A 19,323-nucleotide genomic window follows, 5' to 3' on the forward strand; every position below is an offset into this window, starting at 1 on the left:
ATGAGTATTTAATACTCATTACATGTATTGATATTGTTATCTGTTATATTGTAGTCTGCTAAATATTTAACGCCGTAGTCCACGAGGTTCTATAAAATGCACTGACTGTTAGCATTCCCACAACCACTAATAATAACGCTCATGTACTACCAGGCCTGTACTGACCCACCGGGCAACCGGGCAGATGCACGAAGCGCCCATGAAAATTACTATGCATGATGCGCCCATAAAAATTATGGCTACATTAAGATTTTGGAGAGATATTCATTGTTTCTCATTACCTAACAAGTAATAATTCGATGGTCTTCAGTAATACGTCATTGAAAAACGTTTATATTTTTGTGAAGATAAGCATTACACCTAAATTATGATTCTTTAATCTGTAATTTATTGGGCCATAGGTAACCTGAAGGATTAAAAAACAAAAGTTAAGGTGCCCTTAAATATTTTCGTAACTACCCCATAAGATCAGCCAGTACGGGCCTGTGTACTATTATATTTAGTACCGATACTAGGGATGGTCAAATAGGACTTATGTACCCCGTGCTTGTCTTACATGTTTTAATGGGCCTTGTGATTTTAATTAATATTTTTTATTATAAAGCATTGACCAGGGCAATGAAAAACCGAGCACCAGTTATATATATATATCTGTATAGAATTATATAATATTATTCTGTCTGCATTTTTCAATAATCACAGCAGTATTTATTATTTTTCCGGTATGTGTTTTGTAGTCATCAATTTATGAGAACTTGAGGAGGCATTCCGGTGAAAAAAAAAAAAAATTTTTTGGCGACGATCATTATCATTCATACAGGAAAGTAATCCAGTTTTTAGTTTTCCACTTTTCTTAGTGTCAGGCCTGTGGATTATGGTAAAACATCGTTATCAATTGTAATGGATTCCTCAAAAGATAAGATAACGTGGTACCAAAAAAAAATAACAAATAAGTTGTTTGTATTAATATAGAACTCAGAAATCGTTATGGACAATAATTCTTGCATAATTAAATAATAAATTGTTTGTGTTGACAATAATTGTTTCACATCGTTGATTTTCATTCGTAGAATTTAATAGTTATTATAACAAGTTTAATTCTCAACCCGACTGGAAATTCGTCGGGATCATGAGTCATTAATTACCTTAATTATTTTTACCAGCTATCAGCAAGTGCATAATTTAGGGATTTCCAAATGCTGTGCTGCAAAATTATTCAGGTGTGCTATATAAGTTTTGTAATTTTATAATTTTTCAAGCATAATTAAATATAATAATCAAAATTGTAATTTATATTTATGATAGCATTGACTTCAAAATTCCCTTGAAAATAAAAAATGATAAAATGTCCTGATAAAACAGCTATAATATTATATGGGATCCGATACTACCCGATACTGGTATTACAAGCAATTTCGTTGATTTTTACCACATACTAAAATGACTACATGAAAACATAGCCGATGCTCATTATAATGAAAATTGAGCGCCTGTAATTGTAATGCATTTTACTGTATAGATATTTTGATCAAGAAATATTGTAAGTTAAATTTAAAAATGGATAGATTTTTAAAAAAGCGTAAATTAACAAATGGCAGTGATGTTAGTGCAAATGACAATTTAATTACTGAAAATAATATTAAACAATCAGCTTTAATAAGTGATAAAAGTTTAAATTTAAAAATTAAACGTAAATATGTTGATAATTATTTATGTTTTTGATTTACGTGGATGGTGACATTGATTATCTAGTTTGTATCGTTTCAACTGTTTCACCCGTAATAGAGGAATTATGTAAAAAACACCAGTCTTAAATGTCAAATTAAATTTGTATTATATATATTATGTTAATATAATTATATTATATATAATTATGACATTATTCATTATTATTTAAGTGCGCTGTGAAAATTTTTAAAATTATCAAGTGTGCCATTAAGTAAAAAAGGTTGGGAATCCCTGGCATAATTCTTCTATTTCAGTCTTTAAATACCAACCAGTTAATAAAATACCAAAATAAATATATAAAATTATAAATAAATCAGTCTATAGGTACCTACCCAAATTTGCTTCTAATAGTTTTAAAAATCAGAGGTAAATGAATAAATGATTGTTTCTATTTAAAAATCCAAGTATTTTTTAAATAAAATGTATTTAATCAAAAAAAATTTTTAACCTTTATAATACTTATTACCATATAAAATATAGGATTTTATCATTTTGATAAAAAATAAGGAAAATAAAAACATGCTATTAGCGGTAAAGATAATATTGTTGATGTTATTAATGTAGTCTAAATAATATAATGCTAACATAACATTCATACTTAGTAAAAACTAAGTAATAATAGCTAAGCGTGGAACAGTCAGGATATATTATAATCAAAATAATAATCTAGACCAAATAAACATCAAGATGATAAATAATACATGAAATTGAAAATTTTACATTTATAGAAAAATATTTAAAAAAATAAAGGTGAAACTTTTAAAATATTATACATTGAAATAAATAGGTCATTTGTAAAATGTTTGAAAATATAGTATAATAATATTTGAAATAAAATATAGCACCTAGAAAAAAATTACATTTAAAGCTCAATTTTAACCTAGTTAACAGATTTTTTTTGGTACTATAGGTAAAAATAATTTTTAAAACAATTAGTATCAATAAAAATAATACTTTTTAACTAAAACCGTACATATAAAATGTTTGTAAGTTCCTTGATAAATAAGTATAAATGTATCACTTACATATAAAAATCATAAAACATACATTTTTAAAAATATTTATCAATAGTGTTGCTAAAAAGCGAATAACTTCCAATTTTTAAACCGCTAAAAGAAATTAAAATTTTTACAAATATTTAGTAGCACATTTTAAAAATCACAAAAAATAAAACATGATAAAAAAATTAATAATAAATCAAATTTTATAAAATAACTATAAGTTATGTATTTTTTTTTCAATATGATATATCAAATCTAGGAAGTGGCCGTCTCAGTCTTTTTTTCAACTTTTGGTCTTCTGATTGGCCCTGGCATCGCAGGTAGAGTTTCAGTTTTAGGCACAGCCTTTGCTTTAGGAGGCAACTTGGGAGGTGCCAAACTCATTCTTGTTGCTAAGGAGACAGGTGGTTTAGTTGTAGTTGATGTCTTGGATACAACACCATTGGTTAGTTTTGTAGTACCATTTGTTGTTACACTGCTTAAAGGTTTCTTCAATGGTGCAGAAATTGGACGGTTCAAAGGTTTAGGCGAACCATTAGTTAATGGCTGTTTAGTAACCAATGTAGATGTTCGCGGAGTAGTACTTGTTCTGGGAGTTGAAGCTGACTTTGTAGCTACAGGAGTTTTTGGAGTAGTAGGAGTTTTCGGTGATGATATTGGTGTTGTTTTAGTTAAAGAAGTTCGTGGTGTAGTTGATGTTGTTTTGGTTGATATTGGTCGGGATGCAGGAATTGTAGTCTTAGAGGCAGGTTTTGGAGCAGGTTTAGTTACAGTTGTTGTTTTTAAAGTAGAAGTAGTAGAAGTTTTTGATACTGTGGTTGTTCGAACTTTAGTAGTTGGCTTAAAAGTAGATGGAGCAGTGGATGGTCTTAATAATGGTTTTGATGTTGTCGTAGATGAAGTAGTCTTTTTAAGAATAGGAGCTGATGTTTTTGAAGCTAATGATTTTGTTGAAGTAGTACTAGTTTTAGTTGTGGCAGTTTTGGCTTTAGATACAGTTGGTTCTAATTGTTTAGATTTCTTGGAAGCTAAGCTAGATCCAGCCACAGCTGCTATAGCAGCAGTGCCAACAGCTGCAGCAACTGCAATTTTAGCAACCTAGAATTTAAAAAATTGTTTGTAATTAAATAAATGTAAATTCATAATATTATACTTATAATGTACCTTATTATTTTCATCTTGTGTATTAACTATTTCCATGGGAATTGATTCAGTTTTCACTGCTTTTGTGTCATCTATTTTTGTTTCAGTAACTAATTCAGATTTAGCTTCTGTAATAATTTCTTTTTCAATTTTTACAGGTTCAATATCGTTATTAGTATTTAATGATGACTGCTCTTCAACTTTGGTCTCATCTATAGATTTGTTGATTTGTGAAGTTTGTTGAAGTTCATCACCAAAATAATCTGAACTTGTTTCCATAACATACAGTGAATCACTCATGTTTCTGTTCTGGAAATTTTCTTCAAATGTCATGCTAGTACACATCATATCAGATTCATTAAGTAAAGTATCAGATGCTGAACAGTATGGCTGAGGCATATTGTTTTCTACATCAGAATGAATTATCATTGATGAATGCATTTCTTCTTCACTATCTGTTGTATGATTTTGAATTGATTCAACACTGTGGTGCTCTGGTTGTAAATCTAAATTAAGATTTTGTACGATTTCATTTGCATCACTTTCTTGTTTAAAATCTTCAACATGGATTTGGTGGATTTCAGTATTATCATACTTAATATTGTCAATATGATTATTTTCTGGTTCAGCAATCACATTTTGTTCTTGTTTCAAATCTTCGCTGATATTTTCTAACACTTCAGATTTATGTGTTACTTCGATATTTTCTGCTTGATTCTGTATTGCTGTTTCAACATTTTTTTCTGCATGCTTTTGAACAGCCTCAATATCAAATTGGTCTTCTGATTTCAAATCTTCTACAATTTTATCTTCAGTAATATGGTTTTGATACTCATGTTCAAAATCTTTGGTTACAAAATCTCCATCATGGTTTATAATATCTGTATTATCACTATATTTTTTTTTTGAATCTCTAGCATAATCATTCACACTGTTGGTAATATCATTGTTTTCTAGTTTAATATCTTCAATTTTTCGTTCAACAATTTCAAAATCTTGATGATCTTCAATATGACTTAGAATATTATCACTTACATCATTTTCTAGTTTGAAATTGTCTACATACTTTTGCTCATCATATATCTCATTATGTTCAGAAAACTCAGACTCTACATTTTCACTTATATTGTGTTCAGACTCAACATTTACATTTTCTTGTTTAATATTGCACATATTATCATAAAATTCTTGTTTAAGATTTTCTACGTGAAATTGAGAACCATATACATCACTAACATTCTGTTTTACATCTTCTGTATAGATTGGTTCTTTAACATCCTGGTTATAATCATCTTGTTCCAAATGTTCATCGACATTTTGTGATTCAACATATGCTTGTTTATTTTCATCATGAATTTCAACAATGTTGTGATCAACGTGATCAATATTTTCAGTATTGATACGGTCTTCGTGGTAATTAGATTCATTTTCAGAAGCATTTAATAAAGCTTCATGAATACTTGCTGAGAAATCAGATTCTGGCAAATATTGTTGTTCATATACTGAACGAATAGGCTTAGCTTTTTCTTTAATACATAACGGTTCTTCTACAGGTTCATGTTTATTTAATTCGGATACCTGATGTTCATCTGAAGAACTATTATTAGGGTTAACACTGTTGCTATTGCGGATTGATTCAGAAATTGTTTCATTAACTTCATGGGTAACATTAGGTATAATTCCAGCAGGATCATCAATTTGTTCAAAACAAAAAGGATCATGGTTTTCCTTATCGTTATTTTCATCATATTGCAATAATTGTTGCTTGAATGATTCTGAAAACTGATCATCATCATTTTCAGACTCAAAGGTTGATTGATTATCCATACGCATTGGTGTATGAGGTTCAGAACCTAAAATAGCATCTGTTGTACTTACACTATCATTTAATTTGCGATCTTCATACTGACCAAATTTCTCATTTTGGAAATTATCCATAAATTCATTTTTGAAATCATCAACGATTTTAGAAGATTCATCATCAAATTGTAATGCTGATCCAACAGTTGCAGTAGTTGAGTTGATTGTGTCATCAATATTTTTTGAATTCATGTCCAATTCATACTTTATATGTTCATCCATTGAATAATCATCATTTAACTTAATATTTGATACATTTGGTAATTCATCATCGCCGCTTATAGAATTAATATCATTATTTTTGGACGTTTCCATTATAGATAAACAAGGATCTATGCTGTCTACTTGAGAATCATCTTTAATATACTCAGATAAGTCTTGTACTTTGTTCAATTCATCCTTATCATCAGAAACAAATGGATTTTGATATGTATCTAAATTTCCATTAGTAATATGTTCATTTTGAAACACAAAATTATCAACTGTTTCATCATGATCAGTTACATCATCATTCAGAGATTTTACACCATTCAATATAGAAGAATCATCATTTGGCTCTGAAAAAAAAATAACATTTGTTGAATAAAAATTTATAATATTGTAGGTTATTGGAACAATATTAGATACATTTATTTTACTTTATGATTATAAATCATAGACAATACTAGTTAAACTAGGTTAAATTTGTATGATAAAATGAAAAAAACATGATTTACATAACAATCTAAAATTAATTTATTTAAAATTAGAATAGTATATCTGTTAAATAATAAAATGTTTACCACGTGGGTTGTTGAGCTTAGATAAGTCTCCTGCGTGCACTTTAATTTCATTGGTAAAGTCATTCTCATCAGGTACAGTTACATTGTCTATGGACTCTTTAAACTTTTGAGGTGACGATGATATAAAGTCATCATTGTCTATTTTCAAGAAACGCTGTGCTTGATTTGTAATGGACGATGTTGGTGAAGATACTGGTACAAACTCAGGTGCATCTGGATTCAGTTTATAATCCATGTCCTCAACCTGAAATAGTTTTACAGAAATTATATAAAAAAAAAAAAACAATTTTATTATACATGACAATTAATAAGAAATGTATGTGAATCACGACTACCACAGAAATATTTTTTTTTTTTTTACATAATTAACTATAAATATTTCTTTACATCAAAATTATTTTCAGCTTTGTCCTTTTGATGCAGATTTTTTTCTGTGCCTTCAGTTGATTTTTTATAATAGTTCCATCCACCGTCTTCTTCAGAATCTTCTCCACTTTCGTCAACTACGTTAGCTTCTCCTTCATCTATAAATATTATACACAGATAATATAATTAAAATGTACATATAACATTTATAAGTTTTTTTTTAAAATTTTATACACATTTTAAATCTTATTTTGTTAAAATTGTATAACAAACATTAATAGAAATCATAATGCTTAAAGTTTGTTTTAAATTGTAATATACAAATACAAAAAATAATCGTAAATTTGTTTAAAGACATTTAATATAAAGAGTATATTGTATAATAATCTACATCTGAAGATCATACATTTAAAATTACTTTAATCAAATAGTGTTTATAATAAGAATTATGAATTATGATGGTAAGTATACAGTTCATCTACAATTATATTGTAAATGTTGAATGTAAAAACATTGAAATCATGGAAAATAATAAGGATTCAAGTAAATTATAATAAAAAAAATATTTTCAGCATTATGAATACATTGTAATATATGTTATTAATAGCTTTTAAACTTCTAACAATGATTAATAAAATTATTTAAATGTTTTCATAGAAAAACCTGGGGGAAAACTATAAAGACTAGTGGATAAAAACAATAAAACGATGAATTGTACTCATTTGTGAATTGTACTTCATAGAATTAATGGTAATATAATATACAAACATACAATAAGTACTATTCAGTAATTACAAATAATATTTTTATTATGCATAATTACAAATATTATCTCTCGCAACAGTCATTGCTAATATATAAGATTTTAAGCAATTAATAGTCAACTTTTTGCACTTTTTACATTGAAAAATGAAAATAGTTTAGTTCTCATTTTTGGTCTTATGTGTTAATCACGTATTGATAAATTATTGAAAATGTAGATGCATAGAATTTAATTATAGCGTACATTTAATATATTATATAAAAATTAGTTAATTAATTTAACTAAATGTTAATAAACCAAAATCAAATATTAAATTAAAAATTAAGCTCCAAAAAAATGATGATAAATAGATAAATAATACTAAACATAGAAGTCATATTATGTATTTTTATATTCTGAAAAAAAAAAATAAAGTAAAATATGTCTACTATCGGTCACTGAAATGCACAAACAAAACAATTTATTTTATACTAAGGAATTTTAATCCATAATAATGAGAAATTATTTTTGAAAATCAGATTTATTTTATTATTTTTGATAGAACCGTAAAATTCTTAAATAATAATAACTTAATCTTGACAAAGGGTATACATTATTATTCAATAATATAACGCATTCTTGTAATTGAAAAATCATGGAATTGATGAATTAACAATAGCACTAGATATAAGAAAAAATCTTATAACAAATCAGTATGTAAAACGATAATAAAAAATAAAGCCACCAAACAATAACTAATAATTAATATATAATTCTATCATAGTACAAGAATCATTATCTAATAAAAAAGTTTCAATTGTTTTTATTAATAAAAGTAAAAGTAAAAATAAGGACAATTAATATAGTAAAATAATTGTAAATAACAACAATAACTAAACTTAAAAATCACAGAATTTTTTTGTATATAATACATAGGAGTTATCTATTTAAAAAAAATGTAATTGTTAAATATATTAAATTAATACTAAAAATACCTGAATATCAGCTAGCCATGTATAAGAGTAATATATATATATATATTTTAATTTTTCTTTGAAGAGTAATATTATATTACGCTTATTATTAACTTATTTTTTCAAAGATAAAAAGCGTTAATTTATTGACGATTTTTATTATTTCATAATTAAAAATGGAAAGTAATTAACATAGAAACGAGAATTTAAATTAAGAATAATTTTCAACCAGCAAGATAGACACAGTAAGGTATAAGTGTAATTGGGTAAAGGGCAACGACGCGACCACCACACGACTACGAATGGGCCAGAAATAAAATTAGAGATCGTTTTCTCTCACATTTCGTGTGTCAGTGGTTACCATTATTGAAGAGATATTCATAACTTTTTTGATTTTTCAAACAAAATTACAAACCACTTGACCAAATTTCTGATTCATATAGTTAATATTTATTAACTAGATCATTGTTATTCTACCACCTACGACTTAAGCCCACATGACGTACGAGATTTTTAAGTTAGACGGAGATTATTCAAAGTATAAAAAAAACTACAATAAATAATTAATGCACCTTAAAACAAGGTTTGCTTAATATGGACACTAATAAAATGTAATATGATTGAAATTTACGTTTTTTTCAATACATCAAATTTATAAGTAACGTCTGTGGCTTTTTTTTTTTTTTTTTTGTAAATATACTATTAAATATACACCCATGTAGGTACTATAGTATTCATATTAATAAATTATTAAACAAAATATTACATTTTAAACTTTTTGGCTATCATTTAATATAACAAACATATTTGCGAGTAAAAATAACTATACATTTTTATAATTTTAAACTTAAAAAGTCATATATATATATGGCCAACGAATAACTTTTTATTTAAAAGTTTAAAATTTTTATAATATCAGAGCTGATTTAAGAAAAATATTAAAACTAATTTAGTTTTCAAAAATATATACTCGTATATTGATCATATAGAATTAATAGTTTAATCTTTTTAAATCGTGTAATTAAAGTTCGAAGAAAAAAAGAAAAAACAATGACTGTATAGACTTGTTTTCGTAATACTTCCTTCCTCTTAATGAAAACAAGTGTTAGAAGTATTTTTAGAATATAATATGTGTTAAAGAGGGAGAGCCAAAAGGGACATTACACTATCCTATAGATGTCAATCGTTAACTGGTAGACCCTTATATTCACCACGCGGATGAAAAAGGGGAAATGCAATTTTTCACTCGTTACACCAACGATAACATCGCCCCGCTGGCGCCAGTTTTCCATTGTTAGGATACTGTAGAATGTGGCGAAAAGACAAGGGATGATTTTAAAAAAAGGATAACACATTAGTGAAGAACAGTAGCGAAAAAAGTACATAATCCTTATATGCAATTTTAAGTGTACGCATATATATATATATATATATATATATACAACTGAATCAGTATTTGTGCACACCGTGAAATCATTATGAACACAACTATATTATAGTAGGTGGTTCAACGACCCGCGGACAGGGGATATGGGGGCAATCTAAGGGGAGGGGATAACATTAAGGATAACAATGAGACCGAAACGAATTTCAATTGGAGCAGAGTTGGAAAATACTGACCATTGAGGAGAGAATATTATTCAAGTCGGGCATCAACACATACAACTACTACAATAGGTCTACTAGTCTCGTTATCATTAGCTAAAGAATGAAATGTGTTCATGATGCACAGGAATTTGGTGAAAATTCATGTGAACATACACTTCATAAAAATTACTTATGAAACAGTAATAAAACCTTGTACTTTATTAGCGTTAAACATCTACAATTTCTTTTTAAATATTTAACATATTTCGTTAGTATTGAAACTTAAAAACACTGGTATATAGGGATTAAAACCATAAGCATTAAAAAAAAAAATTAAGAAAAAAATAAGATGCTAGTTTAAACACTAAGTTAATTTAATGAGAATATTTTTATAGTAACTGAGAATTAGCAGTAATATATCTTAAGAAAATACAAATATTTAATTTTTATATTCTTTATATTTTTCATTATATTTTTATTTTTTTTAAATAGTTACTAAAAAAATATAATTACTATAATTTAAATATCAAACTCTAACATAGAGTATATATCATCACAATTAATAAGTTTTTGAGAAATATCTAGTGTATTGTAAGTTAGTAGAACTTAGTGATGTATTGGTAAATATATTTACGGGTATAGGTACGCACTAATAAAATATGTTTAATAATCCTAAAAAAAAGTTTTCCCTTCGTTCGACCATTTTTTTCTCTCGCTAAACTCGAATAAATTCAATAAAATCCTTACATTTTTATAACTTATAATAAGACAATAAAATACTACACCACAAGATATACTTTTGCTGCGCGTTATATATGGTTTGGTGCAGATTTATGAACTATAAGCTAAAAATCCATATTCTATATTATATTTAATAATATTTATTTTTCAAAATAATACTTACTAAATTGAACTTAAAATACATTTAACTATAAATAAACTGTAATTTTCAACATATAAATATTTAATTCAAACTTTTTAGTTTATAATAATTTTTCCAATGAACTATTAAATAAGTTTTTTTTGGTCTACGAGTTATTTTAGGAGCGTATACCCGTAAAATATTTTATTTTAAGGTACCTGTACACTGTAGAGAAAAATACAGCTAGAGTTAGATCGGTCTAGCTGGACTGCACTAGAAGCGTTTTTTGCTTGTCCCACACAACTGCGGCCATTGTACAAATAATTCCAAAAAAAATATGTATACAAAATAAAACAATATCGAAAACACTGGTGATAAATAATTCAAATATGTCCACGTACTCTATTTAGTCTATTCAACTGAACATATAGATCTAGACTGATCTAGCTATAGTGTAGAATCTCCGTGTACATTGTAGATTTTCGTTTACTCTATTTAATCTACCTAGACCCTAGAGTAGCAACCGCTAGAGCGCTCTAGATCTTGTGTACACTTCTAGACTGAATGTAGAGAGCTCTAGCTAGAGTAGCTTTACAAGAAAAAAATCTACAGTGTACAAGCACCTTTAGGTATATGCAAAAAATCGAAAATCTGCCGACAGGTAAATAGCGTATACGTACCAATACACCCATGGTAAAACTATGAAATGTAAATGATAATTTATATTTATAAGTAATAAAACACTACTCAGATATTACAAACTCTAATCCAAAATTAAATGATCTAAAACAATATATTTAGTATTTAAATAGTAAAATGTTAACAATTCACCAGTATTATATGTAACTCAACATTTCCTTTTAATATTTTGAAGTAATATATGAATTATAAATAAAATAAATTATTATTTTTATATTGTTATTTGCCAACTTATATTTCTTCAATATTATAAACATACCTTTAGGTTTGGCTAAACCAATTGGTTCGTCGGGTGTGTCAACATCCGTCTCGGGACCAAAATCAGTAGCGTCTTGACCGTATGACGCGAGCGTAGAAGTTGCATTTCTTTGTTCCATAGCTGTTTCCATTATAACAGCCCTTCTCTTGGCTACTAACTGCTTAGGATCCTGAAGAAATACCGTTATCACTGATATATTATCTTTTGAACCCTGTGCCTTAGATTTAAAAACAAGCTTTTTGGAAACCTCGGACACGTCACCTGAAAAAAAAAACTATTTTGAGTAAATAATTCAGAAAATTATCAAAATAATGTATTATAATGTATTATATAATGTATTATATTTGCTTAACCAAAACATGTGCATTTTTCGATTAAAGAAACAAACATTATTAGTAGGGCGAAGGACTTTTATCACTAAAAAAACACTAAATATGCAAGCACTTAAGCATTAAAAATATGTTCTTATATTTAATACAATGATTTATTTAATAAATATATAAATCATTTAAATTTTGCATTACATTAAGTCGCTTTTTATCTCCTACTTTAACGTCACAATACTTACAATATAGGACTTTACCGTCAGTCAAAACACACATGAGATACCGAATCCCGATAAATAACTCTTTAAACGACTGTTAAAAGACTTTATCTTTCGATCATAGGCGGATATTTGGTCAAATACGTGTCCCTCCACATTAACATTTTTGTCTTATCCATTAGCGTAAACAGACATTTTTAGACGCTTCAACCTACAAACTAGTGGCTACTCCTACTTTATTATAGTTGAGGCACCAAATATATACAGGTAATGGGAACATAAAAATATAAGGTATTGAATAACTACTCATTTTTTCAAATTTTAATTGTATAAATTTATTCTTTTATTTCCTATATTAACCACAAAATATTGTTTTCCCCAATAACGATAAGCCGTAAATATTCTAGACCATTCTCGCATACCAACAAAATAAAATAAAAATTATAAATGTCAAATATTAAAATATACAATTTATTTTAACGTCTGGTGTGGTTTGATTAAGTTTGGAGGGCTTCAGCCTCCCAATATCAACATATGCTTTCGAAATTTTAATATTAAAACAGTACACATAGATCAAAAGTTGACACAAATTACGAATAAACAGTAGAATTAGACTAAGTGATTAAAATATTAAATTAGTAGCGAACAACAATTGACATGTCGGTGCAATAAAATCTTTTGGTATCGTTTATGCAACCATTAACGCTTATCTAAAATGTTATGATGTAGACAATGTGTTTACCGTTTATAAATAAAATTAATCTAATCGGTGACCCTCCAGAAGTATTTCTTAGAACAATTTTTAGAAAAACATGCGTCTATAAACATATAATATTATATGATTGAAATATGAAGTTATTTTTGATTCAAAAATATTTTGTTTATATAATAAATGAAATAAAAACGTCAACGGAAAAGTATTGATAAAATTATACTTTATTTAAAATAGGCATTTAACAGTATAAAAAAAACTCGAACATGCATTTATATGCAAAATTTCAAAACTATCTTTAGAAATAATGAAACGTACTTGTTTCGTACTGGTATTTATGTGATTGAGCAAAACAAATAGCAAATGCTATAAAACAAGTTATAACTTACTAAAAATATAAGGTAAAGGGTAACTGTAAATGGGTTTAAAGATATTTTAAAAATTAAATTTTGTGCTTTTAAAGATAAATGTAAAAAGTAATTACTTTATTGTTTATAAACCCGATTATAAGACCTAATTAATTCCTTCAAATTTTGTTAATTTGAAGTTAACTATGTTTCAATAGTTAAGTGATATCAATGAAAGGTAAAATAAATTAACGTAATTTTTTAATTGGTAGATAATATTTCAATGAGTAAGTAGACCAACAATAATTTTTTTAAAGACATAAATTAGTCTGTAACATATAGCTTATTTTAAAAATATACATAATTAGTTGTACTTTATTATGATAAACATTTTAATGAACACATAAACCATTAAAAACATAATTTACCAAAATGAATGTCAAGAAAATATACGTAAATTTTTTAAACAAGTATAATAGTTTTCATCTTCAGCTAATGCATTAAAACATTTATTTTTAAAATTAGTCAAATTTTAATTTACTTAATCAATTTGAAACTGTATTGGTCGATTTTTAAAGAGAATATTTCAGAAAAATGTTTCTAATTAACGCAAATTAGAATAACAATCATAAACTCAATGCCTATGAAATTTTTAATACTTAGATTACTATTGGTAAAATATTGGAAAATAATATTAAATAATAAGATACACCTAATAATTGTGAAGATATTAATACATTTAATATATATTGCATTATATTACAATCAATAATTAAAATTAAAGTGATAGTATATTGATTGTTAATACATTTGTTGCTTATAATTTTAAACGAATATACATAATAAAATCAATATTTTAAAATATTGATGATAATAGTTTAGGCATTAAAATTCATCTGCTTAGACATATACTTTTTTAATTAATTTCAACGTTCAAATATAACAGAAATTACATTTTATATACCTTATCAAACAAAACTCGAAAGACATTTAAGATAAGCAAAATATGGTATGATAAGCAGAAAAAGTAAACTTGGAAAAATTGTTTACGTATTTATACTCATAATCACAGCCTTTTTTAACTTATCAGCGCATATGACTCACACATTATTACACTGTTTTATTACGAATACATTTTTAAATATATATCACATAGAATCAAAATCAGTAAATAGGTACATAAAATAAAAAAGGATGTGCAAAACAAACTTCCATGAATATTAATAATTTATCTTATTTTTGTTTGTTAACGATAAGAGAGTTAACAATACAAAATTTATTAAAAAGGGTGTGATATTTTATAGTATTTGAATTATTGTTTAGTTAACATTCTGTTTCTCTAGGAAAATTTTTTAATACTTCCCATTTTCAATTATTTATTAAAATAACGACCAAATTAAAAAAAAATAAATTTATTCCTATATAATAAACGAGTATTATCCTAATTTTGCATAAAATATTTTTACATATTATTTAGCATAACATAGTATGAAGGCCGTTCTTAGGGAAAGGGACGAGCAAGGCCCTGGACCTCACAGTTTTTGCTTAAATGTGGGGCCTCACGGATGAAAAAATTAGCAAAATAGGTTTTAAAAATAGTTTTATATACGTAGCATTTCTAAGGTTTATTTAATTCGTAAATATCAAATATAATATAAAAATAATAAAGTAGGTTAAACATAAATATATTGAAATAATCAATAAGCTATTAAAATATCAAATGTTATTACACTATCATAATCGCAATATATAGCGGGTAGCGGCCGTCGATCGAATTTTTTTCAGTAGTAATAGCAGTTACTACTATTACCGAAAAAGTAGCAGTGAAAATAGCATTGATAGCTACTTCATGTAATATCATAATATTCTGTATATATATCTAATATCATAAAATTATAGTATCTCAGTATCTGAATAGCAATTTGTGGCTGCTACTTTGAAATCATTATGAATTGGGAACGGATTTATATGTAAGTATAATTTATAAAATATATGCTTAAAACATCCAAATATGCGGGGAAAAAATTGAATTAAAAAAAAAATATATATATAATTATTAAATTATGAAAATGATTTGTTGCATTGAATGATTACAATATCTTTTAAATTATCAAATGTTAAATATCATCTATTAAATCTCAAAATATTTTTAAAACAGCTAAATGATCTTTCCACATCAACCGATGTAATTGAAGCATATTTAAAGCGCATAATACCAGAAAGCGATAATTCCAAATTTTTAGAAGGATGTTTGCACTTATTAAGTCATTGGTTGTTTTAAAATCAATATAGCTTGGACTTTTTTTTTGTAACAGCATAATTTTTTTTTTTTACATCTCCTATAGGTCTGCTCACGAGTTTAAATTTTTCAATCGTTGATTCGACAATTTGTATACTATAATTTAAGGACATATTTTTTGTTTCTAATTTTGTAATTGTAATTGTATGTGCAATAAAACTAAAATTCACTGAAATGAAAATTAAATTATTTTTCAATGTTTCATTTTTCATAATATTTTGAGCTTTTCCAATAGCGATAGAAGTTTCTGGATCTAAATTTGAAATAATTTCTTGTATTTTTGTACGAAGAAGATGTATGAATGATGAAATGATAAAATATATTTAAAAATATTTACAAATTGTTGAAATATGCAAAAATATACAAAAATATGTAATTATATCAGAATATGTAAAAATATGTAAAATAAAAGTATAATCACATTAATAGGAATGATTTAAATCATGAACATTACTTATCGAATTTGAAATATCTCGTTTATAAAAAAAATATGCATTTAAATATAAATCCGTTCCTTAAAAATGAAAAAATCACTGCTATTTCATGCCATCACCAGTTTTTATAGGTACATTTTTATAGGTATACAATAACATTATAATGAGTGGTCGACTACATGATAAATATCGAAAATTTAAAAGCAGTGCTGAAAAACGTAAACTTAGAAAAACTATAAAACATCAACATGAACATCAAATTCGAACTTTCAATTGAGTGATAGTGACGATATTAATTCTAAAAAAGTGGAAGTTCAATCCAGTTATATTGATACTAATGAAAATGAAGGATGTTCATAATATTAAAATATTTTTACTGCATGACGTGTAGAAGGATTCAGAGCCAGAAAATTAATAGTTAATTATCTAACTTAATATTAAAATTTGGGTAAAATGCATACCTTGATTGTTTCCCTAGGGTTTGATGTTTGAATACAATTTAACAAATAAAAATATCTTATTTTTTTTTTAAAAATTTAGTAAAAGTTAGCACCTAATTATTTATAATTTAAAAATAAATATGAAAAAAGGTTTTAAAGATTTTTCAATGAAGAATGAAATATGTCATCAACAACGTATTTGTTCAACAATTATTAACCATACTTAAATAATTTTAAATAATAATTTTAAATTAATTATACCTGAGATTATATCACAATTTATTTTTAACAAAATATAACATTTTAATTTAAAAATTTATAAATTTAATTTTGGTTCAAATTAATCATTTAAATACGTTTTTGTTTTAAAAAACTCAACAAAAATGTACATTCACAGTAAAAAAACTATCAAAATTACTATATTGTTGCCTTTTAAAGACAAATATTTATTTGTAGGAAATATCAAGAAAACATTTCATAAAAACATTTAAATTTAATTTGAACACGATATAATAAACAATTAAGTAAAAAAAACAATACTTTTTTAAACTCTTGTTTATTATTTATAAAGGCTTAATTATTTCCAACTATAAATATATAAATCAAATTAAAAGAAATAACTGCATTATTAATTTCCAAACACATTAGGTGAAACGTAATTCAGTAATTGGCTAGTTATAAAATCGAAATACTGGTAACTGTATTATCTAATTACATGGTTATTCCAGGTAACTCAAAATAACATACAAGACCGAAGTGCTGGACATACAGTGTCTAGCTTATTGCAATCTGGCGGCAGACCAACACAGGGCGTTTGCTTGGAAATATTGATCCTGCAGTCGTCCTGAATACTCGTGGGGGGCTACGCCCAGTAAACGGGTAGGTGGAAAATAATGACACGTTGAACCTTAAGATTAAAATTTTACTTAACAATTTTACTTGATAATGTTATATTTATATCGCATATTTGATCGATTATTCAGATTATTTGTATGAAATAAAAATAAGAAGTAAATATTTATCTGTAAAAAATTAAAATTAAGTTTTTTTTCAACTCGTGTTCTTTTAAGTAACAGATGTTCTAATGGAAAAACTTATTAACAATAATAATTAATATTCCATAAAATACTTATAAATTTTTTTATTAGCGAAAGTAATACTTAAATAAAATGTATTTAGATACTAGTAAAATGACTCCTAATTTTGTTTATTTGATATAATAGGTAATAAGAGTATTATAATATATTTACATAAAAATTTTATTAAGTTTATATTTAAACAAAATACTATTTTGTATAATTTGATGAAATAACAATTATTGTGATGTATAAGTTATAATTAACCGTAAAATTATTATAACTTAAAATTAATATCTAATAACTTTTAGTTATATATGGAAAGACTTATTTACAACACATTTGTATCTAACAGCAATACGACAGAAATTCTAAACAGCAAAGCATATTCTCACAAATATTTCTCATCAGTTTCTTTTCCCCTTTGAATAAATTGTTTCCACAATTTTAATAGCGCATTGACATATATGAACAATAAACCACGGAGAACGGAAAGAAAAAAAAACCTATGAAAAAACTAAATACCTACATATGGACTTAAGAGCCATACGCTTTATGTGTTGACCAATTAACGTAAAGCATTATGTTCGTAGCATAAACGATTAAAATAATTATTGTTAAACGGCCCGAAGAATATGAAGTATACTACAAAGTCATTTCAAGTGACCCGATACTCAAACCACCATAATCATACATGAATATGAAATTAATAATAATAATAACAATGTAGAGTTCTTAATTAAAAATAATAATTGTTGTACCTTATTTTAACTAGGTTTATGTAATGTACTCATGGATTACTATCATTGTTGGTGTTTAATGCTACGTTTCTATAACACAGGTTTATCAAGTGTTAACAAATAAAAGTTCATTTGCATTAAATTACCAAAAATTATATTTTCATATTTCGTGTAATTGGTTTATAATAAAATAACGAAAATATATCGTGTTAGTTTCCATAAAAACGATGGAAGTGAAAACATATAACTAAAATAGTATACACAAATGAATGCTTCAAATTGAATTACCATAAATAGAAATATAATTAATGTAAAATATTAAGATCTATAATCACATTCTAAATAATGTAAGAAAAGATAGTAGCAAGTGAACATAATTATAATTTTATATTAATATTTATTTAAATTACAACCAAAGTTATAGTTTGCTTATGTTTGCTGTGTATCAGTTTTGATAGACTGCAATTAATTATAAATTTAAATATAAATTTTACTTTAAATAGACATTAATACAAGAATTAATAAAAAGGTATAAATTCAGGTTTTTGAATATCCATGCCGTAAACTTGAAAGGAATGGATAAACATGTATATTTATTTCCCATATTAATTTAGTTTGTACAATTAAGTTATCTCCAGATAAATAAAACCATCGTGCATTATATGTTTAACCATCAGCATGCAAACGTTATATTAAATAGTATAATTTTCCGAAATAGTTACTTTTAT

At 25.9% G+C, this 19,323-nt stretch overlaps 1 protein-coding gene across 3 annotated transcripts in view; it reads right to left on the minus strand.

Annotated features, from left to right (window-relative positions):
* Nucleotides 1-2,957: 2,957 nt before the first annotated feature.
* The window catches only part of LOC112679953 (IgA FC receptor-like), a 34,715-nt gene continuing 18,349 nt past the window's right edge, over nucleotides 2,958-19,323 (minus strand). For all 3 annotated transcript variants that reach the window (XM_025549916.1, XM_025549909.1, XM_025549922.1), the window contains 5 exons: nucleotides 12,004-12,264; nucleotides 6,902-7,038; nucleotides 6,515-6,758; nucleotides 3,894-6,289; nucleotides 2,958-3,827 (listed from right to left, as the gene is read on the minus strand). In XM_025549916.1, the coding sequence (XP_025405701.1) occupies nucleotides 2,985-3,827; nucleotides 3,894-6,289; nucleotides 6,515-6,758; nucleotides 6,902-7,038; nucleotides 12,004-12,264 (3,881 nt within the window). In that variant the 3' untranslated portion in view covers nucleotides 2,958-2,984. The remainder of the gene's footprint in view (nucleotides 3,828-3,893; nucleotides 6,290-6,514; nucleotides 6,759-6,901; nucleotides 7,039-12,003; nucleotides 12,265-19,323) is intronic.

Source organism: Sipha flava, unplaced genomic scaffold (genome assembly GCF_003268045.1).
Source record: "Sipha flava isolate LNK unplaced genomic scaffold, YSA_version1 100_pilon_pilon, whole genome shotgun sequence".
NCBI classification, from domain to species: Eukaryota; Metazoa; Arthropoda; class Insecta; order Hemiptera; family Aphididae; genus Sipha; species Sipha flava.